Source organism: Primulina eburnea, chromosome 5 (assembly GCF_022965805.1).
Source record: "Primulina eburnea isolate SZY01 chromosome 5, ASM2296580v1, whole genome shotgun sequence".
Classification (NCBI taxonomy): Eukaryota; Viridiplantae; Streptophyta; class Magnoliopsida; order Lamiales; family Gesneriaceae; genus Primulina; species Primulina eburnea.
In genome coordinates, this window is record NC_133105.1 from 7,599,453 (window position 1) to 7,624,805 (window position 25,353).

A 25,353-nucleotide genomic window follows, 5' to 3' on the forward strand; every position below is an offset into this window, starting at 1 on the left:
TAGTTTTTTCGTAATTTGATTCTCAAGGAATTGATGTGTATATGTTGATGTTATTTTTGGTCTGATTGTGTTTTTATTTTACTTGTTAACTTTAAATCTGGAATATTCTGGAAGAAGAGTTAATTTGATATGCTTTATTTGTGCGTTTTTGGTTGGCTGAACATGATTTTTTTACAAAAAGATTGAATAGATGTACTTTTGGGACTGGTAGATTTAATATCGTGTCTTCTTGTCGTCATTACATGTGTGATATGTGGATCTATCAAAGTTAGTGTTTTTATTGATCCATTTGATACTGGGATATGATCTAATAAAGTTGTTGAATATATCCACAAGTTAGTTCAGTGTTTATGTTTTAGAGTAAGACTGTGATGTTTTCTGTATATTTGCAGGGCTGTTGCGATATCTTGGATAATTTCATCTGGAAGTCTACAGGCGATAAATTAGTGACTGATGTTGTAGTGTTGTGTTTGGATATGTGGACATGCTTGATTATTGTCTTCGGATACTGGATGTTGTAATGCGTCCATCTTGTTTGGATATTAAGGCTTATGGAAACTTCAAATGAGAGGTGGATCGACGGCCTGCAGTTTTCCTCCTTGTTTTGGCCTCCACCACAAGATGCAGAACAACGAAAGGTGTGATTTCCCTGTGGATGATATATTGTGATTGTTGTGTCCAAATATAGGCATTATTCTCCAGAACTTACTGTCTCCTTAAGATAGCAGGTGACATTTATAGTTCTACTGAATATATGCGACATAATTGATTTCTTAATTTTCCATGTATTCTCACTTCTCTGTTCTATGTTCTTGGGCTTTAAATAATGCATGCTAGCCTATTGCCAATCTCGTAATCACTAAACTCCATTTGTACTTATTGCAGGCCCAAACTACTGCATATGTTGAGTACTTTGGCCAGTTCACATCAGAACAATTTCCTGATGATATAGAAGAGGTATTTTCTTTCCCCTATTACTGCGAGTAAGATTTTTTCCGATGGATCAATTGTGCAAGGAATGTTGTTTCTGCGGCACTTAGAAACTTTGCCTTGTTGTTTAGTGAAATGTCAAAAATGCATATATCGATACACATATTTCTAACTTGTAACATATGCTGGTTTTGCAGCTTATCCGTAGCCAATATCCATCCAAGGAGAATAGACTCTTTGACGATGTTTTGGGTACTTTCTGTTTCTAGTAGTACAATTGACTATGACTGTGATTATCCCAATGTATACTTCTTCCAGGCTAGATTGTGCTGCATGATAACTTCTGTGTTTGTTTTCCAGCCACATTCGTTCTTCATCATCCAGAGCATGGTCACGCTGTTATTCTTCCCATTATTTCATGTGTTCTTGATAATACTCTGGAATACGACAGGACTGGTCCCCCATTTGCCTCTTTCATTTCCCTTTTGCATCCCAACAGCGAGGTATTCAGACTCTATCTCTATTTAAAGCTTGTTTTGATTTTCTTCATGTATATCGTACTTGGGGATAATGTTTTTGGAGCATGTTTCTCCTCTTTTATGTTGTCAGTTCAACACTTCAAGCGCATTTGATTTTTCTAAAAGACACTTGACTGAATTGATCGAATCTTTAATTGTAGAATGATTATTCCGAGCAGTGGGCTCTTGCATGTGGGGAGATATTAAGAATTTTGACTCACTACAACAGACCCATTTTCAAGATTGATCGTCAGGAAAATGTAGCTGATAGAAGTAGCAGTGGAAACGATGCTTCAGCTAGTAATAGAGAACATTCTTTGCCTCCCATACATTCGGAGAGAAAACCACTGAGACCATTATCTCCCTGGATAACAGATATATTGCTTGCAGCCCCCCTTGGCATTAGAAGTGATTATTTTCGCTGGTAAGTGGGTGAAAACTTTATACTATCATGAATTGATGTTAGATTATAGCATCCGGAATGTATGTACACACAAAGTTGCTGACATAGTGACGCATATTCATGTTCACATATTAGGGTGTTAACTTCCATTTTATGTTTTGAACCACAAGGTTTATGGATTTTAAATTTATTCACTTTGCCCCAGCAGGCTTTGCCTCGATATGAGACTAGTTGTTGCAGACAATAGCATAATTTTTTAAGTCAATGAAATTACCAACACTTCACAATAAACATACCACTTGCATCTTCCGATCTCTGCTGCAGGGTTCTTGTATCGACCGTGGCTTATCGATAAATATCTAGGTCACAGGTCAGGCACAACTACATAAAATCCCCAGTCACAACTACATAAAATCCCTAATACTCCTTTACCCAAGAGACATATAAGGTAAATAAGGATTGAGGCTCGACGTATAAAATGCTACCATGTGTCGATATAAATAAAAGGTGTGTGTTAACAAAACATATTTTGAATTTATGCACTGATTAGTTACATAAAGTGCAATCAATGAGTTCACATAAGAACATAATGTCATGCGTTCACGCAAGGACATAATGTTATGTAGGTGTATAACATCCAATACAAGTGTTGTATGTTACACATTTGTAACATACATTGTTGTATCAAATGACCTACTAGAATGATTGGTATGGTGCAAGGGATCACTCTAAACAACCAACATCAATCAACTATCCAACAATATTCACAAGCTCAAGCTTAAGGAGAGGTCATTTATCAAAGCAGGGCGAGATTTGTTCTCTTTTCAAAACTTCCAAAGTGATGTCAAATTAACTATTTATCATATCTAGTCATACTGCAGCAAACAAACCTCAGTTGTGCCTTAAAGTCTCACGGAAACTCAAGAAACAATTAACAACTAAAAATTGTAAAGAACCAAACCATAACTCAATAGAAAACACTTTTTTCTTATGTAAATCTTCAGTAAAATGGTTTTTAAAAAGTTGCACACCTATAACCAAGGGCATATGAAGCCATAAATAAGTTAACTTCCATATGGAAGTCAAGGAATCAAGCAAAAAAAAAAACTTATGTCACTACGGAGCTTTTGCATTGGGGAGCACAAATTTGTATATAGATTGGTAGTATGAGAAGTTTCGAAGCTTACATCTTAGAAACATAATGTCAGGAGTCTATGTAACACATCTACCAAAATGTAGCTTTTTAAAAGTTTCTGAAAAACATAAATAGACATCTACCAAAATGTAAATTTTTGAAAAGTTTCTGAAAAACATCTATAGACACTACCACAGACCCCATTGTCTCTCTGTGGTTGGGTCCGTGCCAGAAGCTCACCAGCCTTTTCCTGAATGCGCACCACCCCGTGCATGGGTCAATGTGCAGCAAGACATATGCAATTCTCAAATGCTACTTAGATCCATAGCAATTTAGTGCCATAGTCTGTGCGGACTCCACATGGTTTACTGCCTAGCGCACGGACATGCACATGTCCATGTGTACTCCAACAATGCGATATGCTAACAACAGAATGGGTCTGTGGGCAGGTCCTGGCCCCAATCATGGACAAAACAAAGGTATACTGGATACTAATATCTGGGGTCACACAGACGGTCAATGTTTGGCTCTGTGGCACTCCAAATATTACTGCTAAAGTTCTGAAATAAGTTATTAAATTAAGAGTTTCAAACATGATTTCAAATAGGGAATTTAGCGATAATGCAAGACACATTATGTGTATCCAAGAAGGTCTTTCTGCCTCGTGAGGATTAACAGAAATTGCCAAAAAAATTACAAACCACTACTAATATAACTTAAGTTCATTTTCGTTGTCAATGGTTTGTTCTATCTTAGCTTATTGAAGTTTTTTGGTTTCTACACTGATGACGTTGCTTGACTTTCATCCCAACATTTGCAGAGTTTTGGTTTTTTATATATATATATATATATATATATATATATATATATATATATATAATTTTCCAATGCCATAGAGTGTTTAGTACAGCGGCAGTTTAGTAGCTGTGCCATATCCAGTTCTTGTATACAAATTTGAAGTTGAAACAGTTGGCATCTAAGCCACCTCTTCTTTTCCTAATGACATGTGTGCAGGTGTGGAGGAGTCATGGGAAAATATGCAGCTGGAGAACTGAAACCACCTTCTACAGGTCAGTCAACTTATCTATTCAGCATTATACATCTTACTTATGTGACACGCTCCAGAAAGCATACACAATGAAATATTATTGGCATCAAGATTATTCTGTGTACCCATGAGCTTAATGTGCATATGATTTAGTGTCATTGGAATTGAACTATAGTCTTATTGGTGGTTTTATTTATGCTTTGAAATTAGAGTATCGTGTTCCCAAATTTTGATAATTTTAACTCCAGTGAATATTGGCTATTATATCCATTAATACAAGAAAGTGATCCAATCTAAAATATTCAATGTTGTTGATTATTATTATTATTTGTTATTATTATTATTATTATTATTGTTATTATTATTATCTTATTAGTGTTGTTCCCAAATTTTGATAATTTTAACTCCAGTGAATATTGGCTATTATATCCATTAATACAAGAAAGTGATCCAATCTAAAATATTCAATGTTGTTGATTATTATTATTATTTGTTATTATTTTTATTATTATTATTATTGTTATTATTATTATCTTATTAATTAAGTTTATCTAACTTACATTTCAAATTGAAGACGTTTATTTTCTTACAGTAGTTAAATGCGGCCGCATAACGCCTCTAGAATAAATTATTATTACGTTTATTTTCCTCTAATTATCATATCTCAGCTTCTGGTGGATCTGGAAAGCATCCTCAACTTATGCCATCAACTCCAAGATGGGCTGTTGCTAATGGTGCTGGAGTTATACTCAGTGTATGCGACGAGGAAGTAGCTCGTTACGAGACTGCTACTCTGACGGCAGCAGCTGTTCCTGCACTCTTACTTCCTCCTCCAACAACACCTATGGATGAGCATCTTGTGGCTGGTCTACCTGCTCTTGAGCCCTATGCACGCCTATTTCATCGGTAGTTTTTTGACATGTTTTTACCTAAGCTATAAAATGTTCAATCATTTTGTTGATTTTTTTCATCTGGCGTAGATATTATGCAATCGCTACTCCAAGTGCCACACAGAGGCTGCTTCTTGGTCTGCTTGAAGCTCCGCCATCCTGGGCTCCAGATGCACTTGATGCTGCTGTACAATTAGTTGAGCTTCTTCGTGCAGCGGAAGATTATGCCTCAGGCATGAGGGTAAGCTATACTCACATGCAAATGATGAAAAATTTTATGGTAAAAGAAACAGAATAAATCCTGATGAAAGAAACACCTTTTAAGTTACTGGTCTCTACAGAGCTTGATGCCCTCATGCATATCATAATACTCTTAAAGTTTCTTTTCTTTTTTTCCATTTTGCTGCTGCTACTCTCATTTTCAGTAACTCTTTGTGGAAATTTATTATTTTCTGCCTGACATTTTCAAAAAAAGGGACCTTTATGAATTTATGAAATCTCCTCATATATTTGGTCGACACAGTTATCTATTTTTAGTGTCGAATTTTCATTTATCAATTATACTGACTTACCTATAGATATCACAAATGACTTATAATTTAGTAATAGTTTCGTCATATTTAGATTAATATCAAATGTTTAAAAGGTGATCAAGTCTCGTTTAGCTTCAGCTGATGCATTGATTTTCCTGGGGATGCTAGCAAGGCATGGCATGTGTTTCATGAAAGAAATTTTCTATAATGTGTATAATCTATTGGACAATTCTGATTTAATTTATCAAGTCATGACTTCAGCGTCCTTGTTTATATTTAGTGGCAAGACCAGAAAAGCAATGTTTTTCATCGATGTGCACATTTTTAATGTGTGGGGTCATTAATACATCTATTTTTTTAAATGTGTGAGGTCAATTAATACATCTATTTTGCCACATTATCCAACATCAATCATGTGTAACAGTAAGTTTCAACTGTTCATTATACAGTTGTAATAGAGTCTTCACTTTCCTTGGAATCATTTGAATTAAATTTACCTGTCTCTTATGTGGATGCCTATCATCAAGGACGAGGAAAATAACTATATCAGCTCTCTTGCTTTGTAATTTTTATTTCTTGGTAATTGATTGGTGAGGTTGCCGAGGGATATTGCCTGTTTGGGATGTGGTGAAAAAGTGAAGATTTGAGTTAATAAAGGGTAGCCGGTCCTTTCTTGAAACTATTCCATGCACTCCTCACCCGACATTTGACGACTGGATGTGATTTTGTTTGTCAGGGTGATATTTAATTAATGGACCTTTATAATATTTGTTATTGTGATGTTAAGGAGTCAAATTGAGCATTTTCACTCTCTTGTATTAAAAATAATTACCCCTTAATCCCTTTCCCCTTTATTTTTAAACTATTTTTCATGGATATTGTATTCATTTTCTTATCATTTTAGTTTTAAACTTGTAGGTTGATGCAATATGATATCTTGTGATAACGTTAGCAACTTCATTGCATTGACCTTCCTTGCTGTTGTGAATTTATCTGTGCAATCGGTTTTAGTCTTTAGTTGTCTTTGCACATTTCCTACAGAGACCTGTTCTCATAGTTATTGGTCACTTGTATTTTGAATTCCTGACAATGCTTTACCTTAAATATACTCAAAGCACAAGGCTACAAAACATTATACTAATGCAAAACATATTTAGTCAATTAGTTATATTTCTATCTTTTATGTGATGCCTGTATCGAATTCCCTTAGGAAATCCTGATTGTTGTGTTTATTGATGAAGCTTCCTAGAAACTGGATGCAATTGCATTTTTTGCGTGCAATAGGGATTGCAATGTCTATGAGAGCCGGGATTTCTGCAGATGCTGCAGCTGCTTTGCTTTTTCGTATACTTTCCCAACCAGCTTTACTCTTTCCTCCCTTGAGTCAAGTTGATGGTAAAGAAAAACACAAATCTTTAGGTTGTAACATTTCATCAGATCGAAAGCAGGTATTTCATCTGCACTAGCCTCTGAATACTCTCCTTGCTATGACTCATTCCTTTTAACTAGCACCTGCAACTTATTTTCAGCAAAGGGAAGTGCCTGCAGCAGAAGCTACCATAGAAGCTACCGCCCAAGGGATTGCATCCATGCTTTGCGCACATGGTCCAGAGGTCGAATGGAGAATATGCACAATATGGGAAGCTGCTTATGGATTGATTCCTTTGAGTTCCTCTGTGGTCGATCTTCCTGAAATAGTTGTTGCAACACCTTTGCAGCCCCCTGTATTATCATGGAACTTATACATTCCTCTTCTTAAAGTCCTCGAGTATCTTCCTCGTGGAAGTCCATCTGAAACCTGTCTGATGAAGATATTTGTTGCTACTGTCGAAGCAATTCTTCAGAGGACATTTCCACCTGAGCACTCTAGAGAACAGATGAGAATAAATCAATATGTTTTTGGATCTGCATCCAAAAACCTTGCTGTGGCCGAGCTCCGGACGATGGTCCACTCACTATTCTTAGATTCATGTGCATCAGTAGAACTTTCCTCTCGCCTTCTTTTTGTCGTGTTAACAGTCTGTGTCAGTCATGAAGCACAGTCCAATGGTAGCAAGCAACCTAAAGGTTCGAATTCTTATCCTGGAAAAGCAAGTGAAGAGTTACGAGGCGCCAATAGAAACCAGAGAGAATCGGGCAGTAAACAGGGAAAAAAACAAGGGCCTGTTGCAACATTTGATTCTTATGTTATTGCCGCCATTTGTGCGTTATCCTGCGAACTTCAGCTCTTCACTTTCATCTCAAAAGGAGGTAATCACTTGGATTCCCTAAATAGTGGTAGTGTACCTAAGCCTGCAAAAGTGAATGACCCTTCTAATGAGTTACGGAATGGTGCCGACTCAGCGGTTTATCATACTTGCCGAATATTAGCAATCCTAGAGGCACTATTTTCTTTGAAGCCTTCTGCTATTGGAGCATCGTGGAGTTACAGTTCAATTGAAATAGTCGCTGCTGCTATGGTCGCAGCACATGTTTCTGATGTGTTCAGACGATCAAAGGCTTGCATGAGAGCTCTTTCCATCTTGATGAGATGCAAGTGGGACAATGAAATTTACACCAGGGCTTCTTCACTTTTCAATCTAATTGATATTCATGGCAAAGCTGTTGCATCCATTGTAGATAAAGCAGAGCCATTGGAAGCCCACCTACTCCATGTGCCATTGTCAAAGGAAATGCCTTCATGTTTACCTGGAAATATTTCTAACACATGTGCCCGTTGTTTTCCCTCAGAATCAGTTCATCCATCCACATTGCCTTGTGAAAATTGTTCAAAGACTTCTCTCAATTGTGTGGAAAATGATTCCATTGAGGCGGAAAAATGTATTATTGGGAAAGGAATAGCAACTTTCCCCACAGATGCTTCAGATTTGGCCAACTTTTTGACAATGGACAGGCATATAGGATTTAACTGCAATGCACAAGTTCTTCTTAGGTCTGTCCTCACAGAAAAACAAGAATTATGTTTTTCTGTTGTTTCATTGCTCTTGCACAAATTGATTGTATCACCAGAAACCCAACCCAGTGCTGTAAGCACATCTGCGCAGCAAGGATGGAGACAGGTAATATGATAGATTCATTCTTTCACATGTCTTTATGATCTTTTATGCTTTGCAGCATACTAGAGGTTAGAATTATGGCCATCTTGCATATGATTTGTTCTATAGAGCCAGCAATCATAAAATGTGCAGGAACATCCCAGAACTTGTCTACTACAGTCATAATTTAATTGTGAGCCCTTGTGAGCTCAAGTTTGCCTGTGTAAGACAGTTTTTCTTGGCCATGCTCTATTTCAGAAACTTTAGTGTAAAGGAAGACAAATCATAATTATTTGACTTGACATCTTATTTTTCCATCCTCTTAAAATTTAGTGAACACGTGATGTCTGCTCATATAATTTATATGCATGTAATTTTCTTGAATATTTTCCCGAACTTGACATTCTTTGGTAACCACATGCTTTGAAAGGCTCTAATCTTTCACAGGTAAACGACCTTATGTGTTCCATACAATTATGCAGGTTGTTGATGCGCTTTGCAATGTTGTATTAGCATCCCCTGCTAAAGCTACAGCGGCTGTTGTTCTTCAGGTCAAGATTTTATTATTCTTGAATTTTACTTCGAAAAATCTTGTCCCCTTTGTGAACTTCTATATGTAATTGCAAGTTACTTTCTGGTCAAAGACTTTATTAAGCTGTTATGTGGGTCTGAACCGCAATTTAATTCCAGGTATACTTTTGTCTGAAATGTTGTATTTGGTTGGTGTATTAACTTTCATGTATGTGCTTTTTTGTCAGGCGGAGCGAGAATTGAAGCCTTGGATTACAAAAGATGATGACCTTGGCCAAAAGATGTGGAGAATTAATCAGAGAATTGTGAAAGTGATTGTTGAGCTAATGAGAAACCATGAGGCCCCAGAATCATTAGTAATTCTGGCTAGCGCATCAGACGTCCTTCTTCGTGCGACAGATGGTATGCTTGTTGATGGAGAAGCATGCACTTTACCACAGCTAGAGGTAACATTTTCTGATCTTATTAGAGAAGTTTTTAATTTTTCTGTTTTGCTTTTATTGAGGAATCCTTGTTTTTTTAATAAGTATTAACTTGCTTGCACCTCAAAATATGCAAAAGCTGTTGGAAGTTACAGCCCGAGCAATTCAACCTGTGCTTGAATGGGGAGAATCAGGGTCTTCGGTGGTTGATGGCCTCACGAACCTGTTGAAGGTATGAAATTCTCCAACACCATTGATGTTACTTGTATACAGATGTTTCTGGTAAAGGAATTCCTCTACATATTATTCGCTATAATATTCCATTTAGTTTAAAGACGACCATGCTCAATTTTTTTATTTGTTATTTATGACTTTTTTTAATACTAAAAACACATGTCCATTGAACAATGCTGATTTCATTTTTCCAAGATCGAAATCTGCCTAGGCCCATTCAGCAATCTCTCCTAATACACGCCCGCATGCTGACATACATATTAGAAATTTAATCGCACATCATGCTTGAATGCTATTAGTCACACTCACCCCATAGAATGCGTACTTGCCTTGCATCTGATTATTGAAAATTACATCATACCAAATATTGGTTGTGAAATGCAGTGTCGCCTGCCTGCTACAGTTCGCTGTGTTTCTCATCCTAGTGCTCACGTTCGGGCTCTTAGCACGTCAGTTCTTCGTGCTATTCTAAATGCTGGTTCTAGTATTAAACAAGTGGATATTAATGGCGGCATCCACGAGGACCATTGTCATCAATACTTAAAAACAGGTGACACCAGTTGGCTATCTGATATTGAGAAATGTTTGACGTGGGAAGCACATAGCCGAATCGCAAGTGGCTTGCCTATTCATTTTGTCGATGCTGCAGCCAAAGAACTGGGATGTAATATCACATTCTGAACTCTCCAAAATTATGGTGGCTTTTTCATACACTTTCTGTTCTGTCCCATTCTATTTTATTCAGCCACTTGAGATATCAATACAAAAGGCTACAGAATGCTTCAAAGATGTGGAGGGGGTTCGTAACGTCTCTGGAATCCGAACTCTTCGTTTTGACAACCCTTTGGACCAAAGGATGGATGTAAAAAGGTATTGAACTTTGCTAGTCTTTAATTAACAGTAACTCCGCTCGACCGCTCCTAACGGATGCTAGTATTCCCTAACTGCACTTTGTGTGATCATTCTAAATGGTAAACATGATTTCGATTTGCTTTTTGTATGGTCCTGGACTGCCTAAAATGGAGCAATGTAAAATTTTCAACATTACATTTGGTTATTTATGGCTATCTGTTCACAATGTGTTTCGAAAACCATGTCGTCCAATAAATGATCGACTCTTACGGAAATATCAATCGTTGAAAACGTTCACTTGTTTCTTTAATCGATAAATATAATAAATTGAAAAGCGAATGCAAATAGAACGAGCATGTCCAAGAAATGCAAGTGTATCCACAATAAATAATATGGACAATAGCAATCGATGGGATATGGTAGTGGGTCGGTATATGCTCCATCCTGTGTGTGCTGTATCCCACTTATGATTCGGCAAAGCTAGGGGTTAAGCCACTTGTTTTGCGTGGGCCTCTTACCAATTCAATGGCTATGACTACATAAAATCGTGGTGTAGTGATGTTAGTTGGAAAAAATATTGCAGGCAAAGATGGAAACATCCCGGAACCAACTTACATCATACAACAACAGAGTTTTCCACACAAATCTTGATACAACAGAGATGTGAAATAAAACCAATATTTCTCAATACTGGGTGAGGTTTTTTGATGAATGCTGCAATTTGCTACCTTGTAAGAGATGGCCCAAATCTTTAGCCTTTCGCATGAGAACAAACTTGTGTGTCTTCCCTGTTGAAGTTTTAGGCATATCTTGAAAAATTACTTTGGGGCCATATAATGCGGCAAACGGTCCCGACAGAACTTGATAATGTCACCCGCCGGCGCCTCGCAGCCATCCTTAAGTTTCACAAAGGCACAAGGTGTCTCTCCCCAATGATCATCAGGTCTCCCCACAACACCTCAAGAACCGATGGATGACTGAAAATAACTGATTCCACTTCAATCGTCCTTATATTCTCTCCTCCGGAGATTATAATATCCTTTCTATCGATCCTTTAGCTCGATATAGCCATCAGAATGCTTCGCTCCAAGATCCCCACTCCTAAACCAACCTTCTTTAAAAGCTTCACGAGTCTGTCTTTCCGTCTTTCAAGTAACCGTTCATCATTGTGTTCCCTCTAAACATGACCTCTCCCATTGTTTTTCCATCAAGTGGCACACTCATCATTGTATCAGGATTCTTGACGTCAAACTCTTCCATTCCAAGATGTTGCAGCCCTTGTCGAGACTTGATTTTTGCTCGTGTGGGGGTAACGAGTCCCACTCCGGTTTCCAGGCGCAGATTGTTGCAGGACCATAAGTTTCTGTCAAACCATACGAACGTCGTATTTTGAACCCCAATTCTTCCATCTTAAAGAGTACATGAGGAGGGGATGGCGCACCGCCAGTCATCACTGTCACCTTATCTCGTATTCTCTCGTTTTCCAGTGAATTCACGATCATGTTCAGCACAATCGGTGCACCTAGCATGTGTGACACATGGTGTGCTGCTATGCTGTCAAATGTTTCCTTTGCAGTGACACTTCGGAGGTAAATATTCGTACCACCTTGAGCCACCACGGCCCACTTAAGGGACCATCCATTGCAGTGAAACATCGGGAGGGTCCACAGATATACTGGCATATATTTCATCTCATTAAGTAAAGCAGCAGCTAAAGAATTGAGATATGCTCCTCGATGACTATAAACAACGCCTTTTGGATTCGATTTCGTGCCTGAATAGTAGTGCAAAGAGATGGGGTCACACTCGTCCTTAGGCCTCACTATTTCAAAATCAAGCGCCCTGTCAGCAAGAAAGACTTGTATTCTAACGTTTCAGGCATATGAATCTTTTCATTTGTATGAGAAACTGAGTCGTAGGATTCCTGAATCAAGATTAAACAAGGCGGTTTGATGCCTTTCTTTGACAATATTTCTAACCCACCTCGGCATTACGAAGATCGTGTCGCGTGTTAAGTGTACAGAGGACTGCTCGGGGCATTGGTGTTGGATCCGGTTTTCTACACGCCCAAACGCAGCGGAAGTTTTAAAATTTTTATTTATTTTGACAATCAAAATTTGTTTGGACGCTCGTATGATTTTAACAAAACATTCATAGGGAGTTGAAAATTATACCTTTGTGAATTAAATCACTTGGCTCCAACTGATCGGTATGAACGGATTAGCTCTTGATGATTCCCTACGAACTTTCTTCGATTCTTCTAATTAGGTCCACGACTAGAAGATTTATTCCTCTTCTAAATTGCACTAGAAATTTAGAAGAACTTTTGCATAGGAGAGAAAAATTGAGAGACGGCTCAAACCCTAACCATAAATCAAGGTGGCCGAATTTCTCACTTTGGAATGAGTGGAGTCTCACGTAAGTTTTTTTTGGTGGCTAGGGTTTAGATGGTTAAATGTGTTATTTATAATAAATTAAACCCTAATTACATAATTAACATTAATGGGCTTGATTTAATTAATTGGGCTAGTCCAACTAGTTTAATTAATTTAATTAAAGCCCATTAAAACTTTAATTATTTATTATGTTGGACTTGTACTCCTACAAGCCCATTAAACATAATACCCACCATATTTAATTTATTAATTAATCAACTCAACTTTTGAGCTTAATAAATTAAATACAGTATAAATTCAACATTTGAATTTATTATTTAAATTATAAATTCAACTATTTGAATTTTTATCACCTCCAAAATTTAATATTTAATAAACCCAACATTTGAGTTTAATAAATTAAATTATCACATTTTATAAATTCAACTACTTGAATTTATTCTCTCAAAATTTATTTATCATAAATTCAACTCCTTGAATTTACTATATAATATAAATTCAACTTCTTGAATTTATTCTCTCTACGGGAACAAACAATCCAGTACTTGTGTGACCCTCAATGGTTCAGGGATACAGCTAGCCGTGGGTTCACAACTCCTTGTGATTCAGAATAACATTTATTCTTATTCGGGCTTACCCTAGTTAGCCCCATTCTATTCATCAACACCTTGATCAAGAATGTCAGAACTCATTTCTGATTGCACCCATCGGATCATGGTAGGAGCGTCTAGTAGCATCGCCCCATGATCCCCTAGGTATCACTGATAGTGCCTGCAAGAACCAGTCGATTATGATTTAACGTACAGTACGGTCCCTTCATCTCATATATCCCGATCGAATCTGCAACCATTGGTTCATCGAGGGTTGCATATTAATTCGATAACTATGTGTTACATATAATAGTGGCATCGCGTGTACTATTGGGGAACTCCTTCTCCAACGTACATCTCATACTCTGGCCAGAGATTCCATGCACTATTATTACATCAGATCACATAGGATATCCACACCCGTAGGTGAGCGGTGAATCCCCGACTACAATGCACTGGCTCCTATATGTGTCGCGACTGTACCCAACCTCGCCACCTGATGACTCTCCTGGAGCCGGTAAACGAGTCAAAGCACAGCCCTAGCATATAGAGCCTCAGAGTTGTCTCGGGTCATAAGGACTAATGGTATACAATCATAACCACGGACTTATCCTCTCGATGTATGAGAACCACTTGGAAAGTCCGAGGGAGGGTTGTTCGGTATAATCATCATATGACTACCCATCTGCATGTTTGGACATCTCCATGCCCTTACCAAGAAACGCAGTACACAACATCACAGATGCTAGTCTCAAGCTCAAGCGACCTTTATCCATGTTTTAGGCGGCTGAATCGACTAGGAACGAATTTAGATCATACAGTATTTACAAACGAGTTTCAACATCGAATTACGATTCATTTGTATTAAAGTATGATCAAGGTCTTTATCTATGTTTGATAACATGGGTATACAGATAAAGAATTAACAAACCATGAAATAATGAATTATATTAAAATAAAGATTGTTTATTACACTTGAGTCAATAAAATCCCTAGTCAACAGTTGACTTGTAGGGCATCTACTCTAACAATCTCCCACTTGCCCTAGAGCCAACTACCCATAAACTTTAATCCCATTGCTTCGCGATGCTTCTCAAACAATGGTCCTGGCAAGGGCTTCGTAAGTGGATCGGCAACGTTATCTGCAGAGGGGACTCTTTCGACTGATATGTCTCCCCTTCCCACAATCTCCCGGATGATGTGGAATTTCCTCAGTACATGTTTGGATCGCTGATGAGACCTTGGTTCCTTTGCTTGCGCAACGGCACCAGTGTTGTCGCAGTACACCGGGACTGGATCAACTCCATTAGGAATAACGCCCAACTCTTGGACAAAATTCCTCATCCAAACTGCCTCTTTCGCTGCAGCAGATGCAGCAATGTACTCAGCTTCAGTGGTGGAATCCGCAACGGTGTCTTGCTTGGAACTTTTCCAAGAGACAGCCGCACCATTAAGCATGAATACAAAACCAGAGGTCGATTTCGAATCATCTACATCACATTGGAAGCTAGAATCAGTATAGCCTTCCAATTTTAATTCTCCACCCCCATAGACCATGAACAAGTTCTTAGTCCTTCTCAAGTACTTAAGAATATCTTTCACGGCCTTCCAATGCATTGGACCAGGGTTCGCCTGATATCTGCTTGTAACACTCAAAGCATAAGCAATGTCAGGACGTGTCGATATCATACCATACATGATACTACCAATGGCTGACGCATATGGAATTCGTGTCATCATCTCTATCTCTTCATCAGTTTTGGGACACATAGCTTTAGATAGAGTAATACCATGACACATTGGTAAGTATCCTCTCTTGGACTCTTCCATAGAGAATCGTTTTATAATGGTATCGATATATGTCGCTTGGGTGAGCCCCAACATCCTTTTTGATCTATCTCTATAGATTTGTATTCCTAATACATAGGATGCTTCACCCATGTCTTTCATGGAGAATTTACTGGCTAACCATACTTTAGTTGATTGCAGTAATCCTATATCATTCCCAATGAGCAGGATATCATCAACATAAAGTACCAGGAATGTCACTGCACTCCCACTAACTTTCTTGTACACACATGGTTCCTCGGGATTCTTAGCAAAACCAAACTCTTTGATAGTGCTGTCAAATCTGAGGTTCCAACTCCTCGATGCCTGCTTGAGACCATATATTGATCTCTGAAGTTGGCATACCTTATGCTCACTTCCTACTGATGTGTATCCCTCAGGTTGAGACATATAAATTTCTTCTTTGATGTCTCCATTGAGGAATGCAGTCTTTACATCCATTTGCCATATCTCATAGTCATACCATGCTGCTATGGCTAGTAGTATTCTAATGGACTTAAACATAGCTACTGGTGAAAAAGTTTCCTCATAGTCAATTCCTTGCCTTTGAGTATAACCTTTTGCAACCAGTCTTGCTTTGAAGGTCAGTACCTTCCCATCCGCCCCAAGCTTTCTTTTGTAGATCCATTTGCATCCTATGGGAACGATTCCCTCAGGTGGATCCACTAATGTCCAGACTTGGTTTGAATACATAGAGTCCATTTCTGACTGCATGGCTTCAAGCCATTTAGTTGAATCAGTATCAGATATTGCTTCTTTGAAATTCATTGGATCGCATCCAACACAAGGCTCATCATGGCCTTGTTCATGAAGAAGTGTATATCTGGCAGGTGGTCTAATAACTCTATCAGACTTTCTAGGAGCTTGTACTTCAACTACTGGTTCTAGGGGATTAGGTTCAACTTCTAAAGTTGAGGGAGTATCTTGAATTTCTTCAAGTTCTATCATCTTGCCTTTTCTATCTAATAGAAACTCCCTTTCCAAAAAGGTGGCATTTCTTGAAACAAACACTTTTGCTTCATTAGGATGATAAAAATAATATCCAATAGAATTCTTTGGATATCCTACAAAGTAGCACAAAGTGGATCTACTATCCAATTTGTCTCCCACTGTCTGCTTCACATAAGCAGGACATCCCCATATTCTCAAGTAAGAATACTTGGGAGGTTTCCCCATCCATATCTCATATGGTGTTTTATCCACTGCTTTAGTATGGACATTATTCAACAACATTGCCGCAGTTTCAAGCGCAAAACCCCAAAACATTGTAGGCAATTCAGTGAATCCCATCATAGATCGAACCATGTCCATCAATGTTCGATTACGACGTTCAGAAACACCATTCAATTGTGGTGTTGCTGGTGGAGTCCACTGTGAGAGAATCCCATTCTCTTTTAGATAACCCAAAAATTCAGCACTCAAGTATTCTCCACCTCGATCAGATCGAAGTGCCTTAATACTTCTTTCTAGCTGATTTTCTACTTCAGATCTGAACTCTTTGAACCTTTCAAATGCTTCAGATTTATGTTTCATCAAATAAACATACCCATACCTCGAATGGTCATCAGTAAAGGTAATGAAGTAGGAATGCCCAAATTTTGTGCTAACACTTAGCGGGCCACAAACGTCTGTATGGATCAAATCCAATAGACCATGTGCACGTTCTACTTTTCTATTGAATGGAGTCTTAGTCATTTTTCCTTTTAGACAGGACTCACAAGTAGGTAGAGAATTTATGTCTGATAAGTCAAACATGCCTTCTCCCACTAGCTTGTGCATCCTTCTTTGAGAAATATGACCTAGTCTAGCGTGCCACATTTGTGCGGGATTTGGATTTTCTATTTTTCTTTTGTTTGTTGTTGTTTTCGTATGCGCTTGGACATTGTTTAAAGGAATCTCTTTCAATTTTAAGTTATAGAGATCATTTGTTAATTCTCCAGTTCCAATCAAACATTCATTCTTGTATAAATTGCAAACACCTTTAGCAAAAACACAAGAATAACCATCCCTATCAAGCATAGAAATAGAAATAATGTTTTTAACCAATTCAGGAACAAATAAAACATCTCTCAAAAATAACTTAAAATTATTGTCCAAAATTAAAGTAACGTCTCCAATGGCAGTAGCAGCAACCCTTGCTCCATTTCCTAGTCTTAGAAAGGTCTCACCATCTCTAAGCCTCTTGCTTCTTCCCATCACCTGCAAATCATTGCATAGATGAGAACCACATCCGGTATCCAATACCCAAGAAGAGGAATTAATAGAAACATTAACTTCAATATAAAACATACCATGGCCAGAACGCTTCTGGGCAAGATACTCCGCGCAATTACGCCTCCAGTGTCCAGGCTTGTTGCAGTGGAAACAGATTTGTTCTGACTTGTCAGGCTTTGTGGGCCCCGGATTAGGTTTCTTGTATGGCTTTTTGTTAGGCTTGTTCTTCTTTGGAGGGGCAGAACGCTTCTTGCCTTTGTATGGGGTTCCCTTTTTCGTGCCGGACGAAGAACCCACTAGAAAAACAGGCTTATCCTTTTTGATTGTGGCCTCATAACTAGTAAGCATATTGACCAACTCTTCAAGGGTGGCCTCAAGCTTATTCATATTAAAGTTAACCACAAATCCATCGAACGAAGAGGGCAGAGACAGCAAGAGAATATCAGTCGAGAGCTCACTAGGGATAACCAAGTCGAGTCCCACCAACTTCTCGATGAGCCCAATCATCCTAACACCATGCTCATGGACCGAAGCCCCATCTCGCAAGCGTGTAGTCATGAGTTCTTTAACAACAGCATATCTCTCTGAACGAGTTTGTACAGCATACAATTCTTTCAGATGTAAGTGAATGTCAGCAGCATTCACAGCCTCCTCGAACCGCTTCTGCAGTTCATTCGACATAGAAGCCAACATGTAGCTCTTAGCTTGAATGTCATGGTCCCACCATTTTTCAAGCTCAGCCAATTTAGTCGGAGTGACATTTGAAGGTGCTTCCTTCGGTGGCTTCTTATCAAGCACATACAGAATCTTTTCCGAGTTCAGAACAATCTTTAAATTTCGAAACCAGTCATTATAGTTAGGGCCAGTCAATTTGTTTTGATCGAGAATGATTGAAAGCGGGTTACGAGTAGACATCGTATATATACTGAAAATGAAAACAGATAAATGTTACTGATAATTTTAAAATAATTCTAAGATATAAAATATGGATTTCATTTTATAAATTACCCTCCCACTATTTTGACATTTCCACCACCCTCTGATGAAAAAGGGAAATCGTATTTCCTTAGTAAGCACGTAGAGTCCAATTAGCCAATTATAATCCCGAATAATATCAGCCAATTATAATTTCTAAAAGGTAGAGTCCAATTGCATCCCTATGCAACCTCCGCGTGTTTTGCCTCACGTTTAATAAGGACCCAATAATATGACGCCGTTTATTTTCACGTGTCAAACCAACCCATCAATATTGAATTGTAGTGGACGGTCGCCATGAGTTCCCCAATAATATGAGCCGAAGTCATGGGAGTTCCACTCAATTCACATCATATGTCCGGTGGAAGTCACAGCTTTCCGGCGTACAGGCCTCCCCAATAATATGAGCCAGACACTGTCCGCGGGTAGCGATCAACATGCAACCACGGTTGATGGAAGGCAAGGAAAAATTAAACTCTTTTAATTTTTACTTATTCGGTTTGATATAAATTTTGAATCATATTTAAAATGAGGGATTTTAATTAAAAAATTTGTCTCATCATTTTATTGAAAATCGCGTGCCACGAGTTTGTATGTTTGCCGGATTCATGCAACTATATTATATAATAATATACATACATGCATACTACTATATATCACATATATCATAATATGACATTCAACAATAAATAAGGATGATCGATTGCCAACACTAATAGATCCATGTGAGCCATACATGGATCCAGGTCCAAACCTAGGTGAATGCAGGGATGCAAATGCAACTTATTACAAAAGCTTCCAATATTTTACATGTCTTCATCTTGATCATCGGGCCCACCATCTTCCAGTCTTGATCTCCCACTATTTCTAATTATTACATTTGAATAGCCATGGCACATAAGGGATACATCTCATGGGGGTGGGAACGGGCCATAAACCAGGCCCACTTTAATAATATCAAATATTATAAAATTGAATAAAAACAGTAAAATATCCTAACATACACCTAACACATTGGTCAAGGCTCTCGATCATCCTCCATGCATTTAATATCAAATATTAACATCAATTTAATTAAACAATTTAATTAATTGATAAATCATATATCTAATAATTTTATCACTAACCACCACAATTATTAAAGAATTTAATAAATTAAATAAACTCTTTTATTTAATTTCCAATTAAATCAATAATAATTGATTTCTTATAAAACTCATTTTTACCATAAATAATTAAAATCATATTCTAATTATTTATTTTACAAGAAAATTATTAATTTTCCAAAAATTAATTTTCCAAAATAAAAAATTGAATCAATTCCAAAAATATCAATTTTCCCCATAATTTTGAAAAATCAGAAAATTGCACCCCGGGCCCAAACAATTCAAGCCCATCAATGTTGCACGCTTCCCGAGACGATCCCGGGTCGTCGCCCCCGCTGCCCGCCCGCTGCCCGAACGTTTCGGGCAGTGGCAGCAACCTGTGCGCGCAACGCCGCGCGCAGCGTGCGGACGCTCCGCACGCTGCGCCGCGTTGTGCGCCGCGCGGGGCGGCGCACAGCGTGCGGACGTTCCGCATGCTGCGCCGCTCTGCGCGCGCAGCGTGCGCGCGCGCGCTGCGCGTTCCTGCGCGCAGGGCGCTGCCCGCTGCGCGCGCAGCCCTGCGCGGGGTCTGCCCGGAACAGTTCCGGGCAGATCGCGAATTTTATTTTATTTTATTTTTTTATTTTTTTGTTTTTCCGAAAAATTTAATTTTTATGGTGCATCAATATTTCTGAAAATTTTCTTGTGTGGTTAGAAACAAATTATTCAATATAATTTAAATCATACGATTCAGAAAACCTGGCTCTGATACCACTGTTGGATCCGGTTTTCTACACGCCCAAACGCAGCGGAAGTTTTAAAATTTTTATTTATTTTGACAATCAAAATTTGTTTGGACGCTCGTATGATTTTAACAAAACATTCATAGGGAGTTGAAAATTATACCTTTGTGAATTAAATCACTTGGCTCCAACTGATCCGGTATGAACGGATTAGCTCTTGATGATTCCCTACGAACTTTCTTCGATTCTTCTAATTAGGTCCACGACTAGAAGATTTATTCCTCTTCTAAATTGCACTAGAAATTTAGAAGAACTTTTGCATAGGAGAGAAAAATTGAGAGACGGCTCAAACCCTAACCATAAATCAAGGTGGCCGAATTTCTCACTTTGGAATGAGTGGAGTCTCACGTAAGTTTTTTTTGGTGGCTAGGGTTTAGATGGTTAAATGTGTTATTTATAATAAATTAAACCCTAATTACATAATTAACATTAATGGGCTTGATTTAATTAATTGGGCTAGTCCAACTAGTTTAATTAATTTAATTAAAGCCCATTAAAACTTTAATTATTTATTATGTTGGACTTGTACTCCTACAAGCCCATTAAACATAATACCCACCATATTTAATTTATTAATTAATCAACTCAACTTTTGAGCTTAATAAATTAAATACAGTATAAATTCAACATTTGAATTTATTATTTAAATTATAAATTCAACTATTTGAATTTTATCACCTCCAAAATTTAATATTTAATAAACCCAACATTTGAGTTTAATAAATTAAATTATCACATTTTATAAATTCAACTACTTGAATTTATTCTCTCAAAATTTATTTATCATAAATTCAACTCCTTGAATTTACTATATAATATAAATTCAACTTCTTGAATTTATTCTCTCTACGGGAACAAACAATCCAGTACTTGTGTGACCCTCAATGGTTCAGGGATACAGCTAGCCGTGGGTTCACAACTCCTTGTGATTCAGAATAACATTTATTCTTATTCGGGCTTACCCTAGTTAGCCCCATTCTATTCATCAACACCTTGATCAAGAATGTCAGAACTCATTTCTGATTGCACCCATCGGATCATGGTAGGAGCGTCTAGTAGCATCGCCCCATGATCCCCTAGGTATCACTGATAGTGCCTGCAAGAACCAGTCGATTATGATTTAACGTACAGTACGGTCCCTTCATCTCATATATCCCGATCGAATCTGCAACCATTGGTTCATCGAGGGTTGCATATTAATTCGATAACTATGTGTTACATATAATAGTGGCATCGCGTGTACTATTGGGGAACTCCTTCTCCAACGTACATCTCATACTCTGGCCAGAGATTCCATGCACTATTATTACATCAGATCACATAGGATATCCACACCCGTAGGTGAGCGGTGAATCCCCGACTACAATGCACTGGCTCCTATATGTGTCGCGACTGTACCCAACCTCGCCACCTGATGACTCTCCTGGAGCCGGTAAACGAGTCAAAGCACAGCCCTAGCATATAGAGCCTCAGAGTTGTCTCGGGTCATAAGGACTAATGGTATACAATCATAACCACGGACTTATCCTCTCGATGTATGAGAACCACTTGGAAAGTCCGAGGGAGGGTTGTTCGGTATAATCATCATATGACTACCCATCTGCATGTTTGGACATCTCCATGCCCTTACCAAGAAACGCAGTACACAACATCACAGATGCTAGTCTCAAGCTCAAGCGACCTTTATCCATGTTTTAGGCGGCTGAATCGACTAGGAACGAATTTAGATCATACAGTATTTACAAACGAGTTTCAACATCGAATTACGATTCATTTGTATTAAAGTATGATCAAGGTCTTTATCTATGTTTGATAACATGGGTATACAGATAAAGAATTAACAAACCATGAAATAATGAATTATATTAAAATAAAGATTGTTTATTACACTTGAGTCAATAAAATCCCTAGTCAACAGTTGACTTGTAGGGCATCTACTCTAACAATTGGAACAACAAAATGTAGCTCACATATGTTTGTTCGTTGTTGATTGAGGTTTTGAGTAATTTATTTTCGTTAGATCTCATGTGGTTAGTTGTTGGTTCCAGAAATCTATGAATGAAGGAAGATCTTGATCCAATTATACTTGCAACATGGCCAGTGGAGATGGAGAGATGGGTGATCAGAGCAGAAGCAAGCCTCGCGCATCTGCCACGAGTTTGCTTCCATGTGAACCTCAAATCTCCATAAACAACAGATAATCTGTCTCTGTAGATTGCTGTAAATCTTTCCAAGAAACTTATCGTAACACCCCGAAAATTTTAAAGTCTACGTAAACCACATGCGCAAGTTATTAAATTCTTTGTGTATTTTAATTAAATGTTTTAATTGCATGAATTAATTATGTTGTGCATACTTGCATGTTTAAATATATTTTTTTACATGATTGCATTAAAACATATTTTTAAAAGTTATTCGAGTTGCGATCGAGGAACGGAGACCGAGGGCTGAAAAATAGAAAATGATTTTTATTAAATAATTATTTTTAACTATTTAAAAATATGGGTGGTGTTTTTTATTATTTTTGAAAATATGGGGTTTTGACGTGATTTTATACGCCGGGACGTAATTTTTACGGTGTTGGATTTTCAACAAAAATACGAACTTTTGGGAAACCCGGCTATTAAATTCACAAACTATTTTTAACAAAACCATTTTTATATTTTAATTAAATCCTAATCTAGTACTAATGGGCCTAAACTCATGCTTAATAGGCCTAAAGCCTTGTTAGGACATAATTAAATATATATTATAAGTTAAAACACCCCAAAACCCTACACTTCCTACACAGACACACGCCCCACTTTCTGAAAATCCCACCCATATACACGACACACGCAGCACCTTATTTGGAGGAAAAATTTCGGTAGAAAGCTAAGGAAGGTGATAGCCGCGGTTCTCGCCCGTTCTTCGCAATCGTCAACAAGTTTTTCATGCGTAATTACGCAAAGGCACACCTATTCTTTCCTTCAAAAACCATCATCACATCATATTATTTTTTTATGCATGAAAATTATGAAAAACAAGTGACACTTTATGTATTTTTCGTTTTTGCATGTATCATTAAATTTTCAAGCATGATTATTGATCCAAAGTGTGTTGTTTTTGTGCATAAAGGGGCTGCCATGGCTAGGTAGTGTTATGATGTGCTTTTTACATGAATTTAGACTCCTAAAGAACCACCTAAAACACCACAACCGAATCTACACGCTTTTTTTGGCAACTTGCTGTCATGGGTTCGAGGGGGTTCGTTTTTTTAGTGTGGTGGGTTGGGCTTGGTTCTGCTGGGACCAGGGGCTGGCCATGTACGTGGAAGAGTCTCGGGTAGAGTCCTGGCTAGGCTAGGGCACGAGCTAAGTGGCTGGGAGGAGTCCTTGTTGACAAGGACTCCTACCCGAGAAATTGATAGGAGGGGAGCGCATGTTTGCGGGTTTGTGCAGGGAGTTTAGGTTTGGTCCAGGGGGCCTGGGCTGGGTTAGGTCGACCCTTTGGGGTCCTAGTTGAGTGAACAATAGGCTGGTTCAAGGGTTGGCTCGGTTGTTGGGGACCTAGCAGCAAAAACATGGGAAACGTGAGTGTTGGCAGCAAGATGGGCGAGGAAGCTGCTGTCTTGTTCAGGGAGTTTGCTGCTCGCGCTGGTCTAGGCAGGGCCTGGGCGGGGTCCAGGGAAAGTTAGGGTCATGGTGGATCGATGGTTAAGGGTTGGGAGGAGTCCTAGATTAGGTGGGAGTCCTAATGGTCAAGGGAACTCACGTACACACACATGCAGGAAATTGGGTTGAGGGGCAGCAGGTTTTTGAACGGGCCAGGGCCGGGTTTGTGGGCTGGGCTTGCCCAGTAGGGTCCTAGGTGGGTTGGCTAGGTTTTGGCTCAAGGTGGCTCGGGCGTGGCTCGAGTAAATGAGGAGATGACTCGGTGTGTTCGTCGGTGGGTCAAAAACGAAATTAACAAAGCTAAAATTGAATCCAAGGGTCCACGGGGGTGGCTCACGACTTGGAAGGGTAGAATAAATCATAAAAATGTTATGTTTAAAGTTTGGGATTAAAACGACGAGTTTTTGATTTATTCGGGATTTAATCGTCGGTCGAAACTCTAATTAACGAATTAATTGAAACACTTAGTTTTAAGCTTTATAAAATTATGAAAAATTATATTTAAACTTAAATAATTATTTGGGACATGTTAGAGTCAATGAAATTAAGAAAAAGTCAAAAACGGAAAAATTATACGTCCAGGGGTAAAACGGTCTTTTTACACCTAAAAAATAGTAAACGTCATGGCAGTGCCCTGAATGCTGTTTTATGTGTTAATATGATTACTTGAAATGTTTAAGAGTTTCATGATGTTGATTTTAAAAACGTTTATTTTTTTTATGATTTTTATATGTTAAAACGTTTATGTTAAATGTTCATGGATTTTTATGGATTAATCTTTGACATTTAAAAGATATGTTGCATATTTGGTTTCAAAAATAAAACGATATGTACATACATGATTTTTATTAAGTGATGATAACATGTTGAAGGATGTGAAGAGATTGTGACTACTGAATATGTTGGAAATGTCGTGAGGGTTATGGTCCCAGTGGGAGCCCGACGATCGTGTTTCCGTTGATACGAATACGAATACGAATACGATGATATGATTGGAGATGTCGTGAGGGAAGAAGGCCCCAGAGGGAGCCCATTTATGGGAAAAGGCCCCAGAGGGAGCCCCGACGATCGTATTTCCAATGACACGAATATGTTAATACGTAGGCCAAGACCCAGTTGACCGGTGAAAGTGTTGCTGGTGTCCCCGCCGCCCAGTACTGTGGTTTTCTCTAGATGGATCCAACGCCCAATATGTTTAAGAATACGAGTCACAATCACGATCTGAATTCAACAAACACGAATATGAATATGAATATGG

At 38.3% G+C, this 25,353-nt stretch overlaps 1 protein-coding gene and 1 pseudogene across 1 annotated transcript; one reads left to right on the forward strand and one right to left on the reverse strand.

Annotated features, from left to right (window-relative positions):
- The first annotated feature begins 399 nt into the window (after nucleotides 1–399).
- Nucleotides 400–10,758, forward strand: LOC140832835 (protein GIGANTEA-like). Its single transcript, XM_073197061.1, has 14 exons — nucleotides 400–638; nucleotides 886–957; nucleotides 1,128–1,182; nucleotides 1,291–1,433; nucleotides 1,610–1,872; nucleotides 4,001–4,056; nucleotides 4,703–4,940; nucleotides 5,015–5,165; nucleotides 6,699–6,905; nucleotides 6,987–8,516; nucleotides 8,975–9,043; nucleotides 9,251–9,469; nucleotides 9,585–9,677; nucleotides 10,064–10,758. Exons 1-14 carry the CDS (start codon nucleotides 552–554, stop codon nucleotides 10,358–10,360), a joined length of 3,480 nt encoding a protein of 1,159 aa, XP_073053162.1. The 5' UTR covers nucleotides 400–551; the 3' UTR covers nucleotides 10,361–10,758.
- Nucleotides 10,759–10,978: 220 nt separating this feature from the next.
- LOC140832836 (butanoate--CoA ligase AAE1-like) lies at nucleotides 10,979–12,693 on the reverse strand (annotated as a pseudogene).
- Between the last annotated feature and the right edge of the window lie 12,660 nt (nucleotides 12,694–25,353).

Coding starts and splice junctions, on each gene's coding strand:
- LOC140832835 (XM_073197061.1), top strand. CDS start 552: ATGGAAACTTCAAATGAGAGGTGGATCGACGGCCTGCAGTTTTCCTCC. Junction 4,057..4,702: donor ACTGAAACCACCTTCTACAG/GTCAGTCAACTT, acceptor ATCATATCTCAG/CTTCTGGTGGATCTGGAAAG. Junction 5,166..6,698: donor ATTATGCCTCAGGCATGAGG/GTAAGCTATACT, acceptor TTATTGATGAAG/CTTCCTAGAAACTGGATGCA.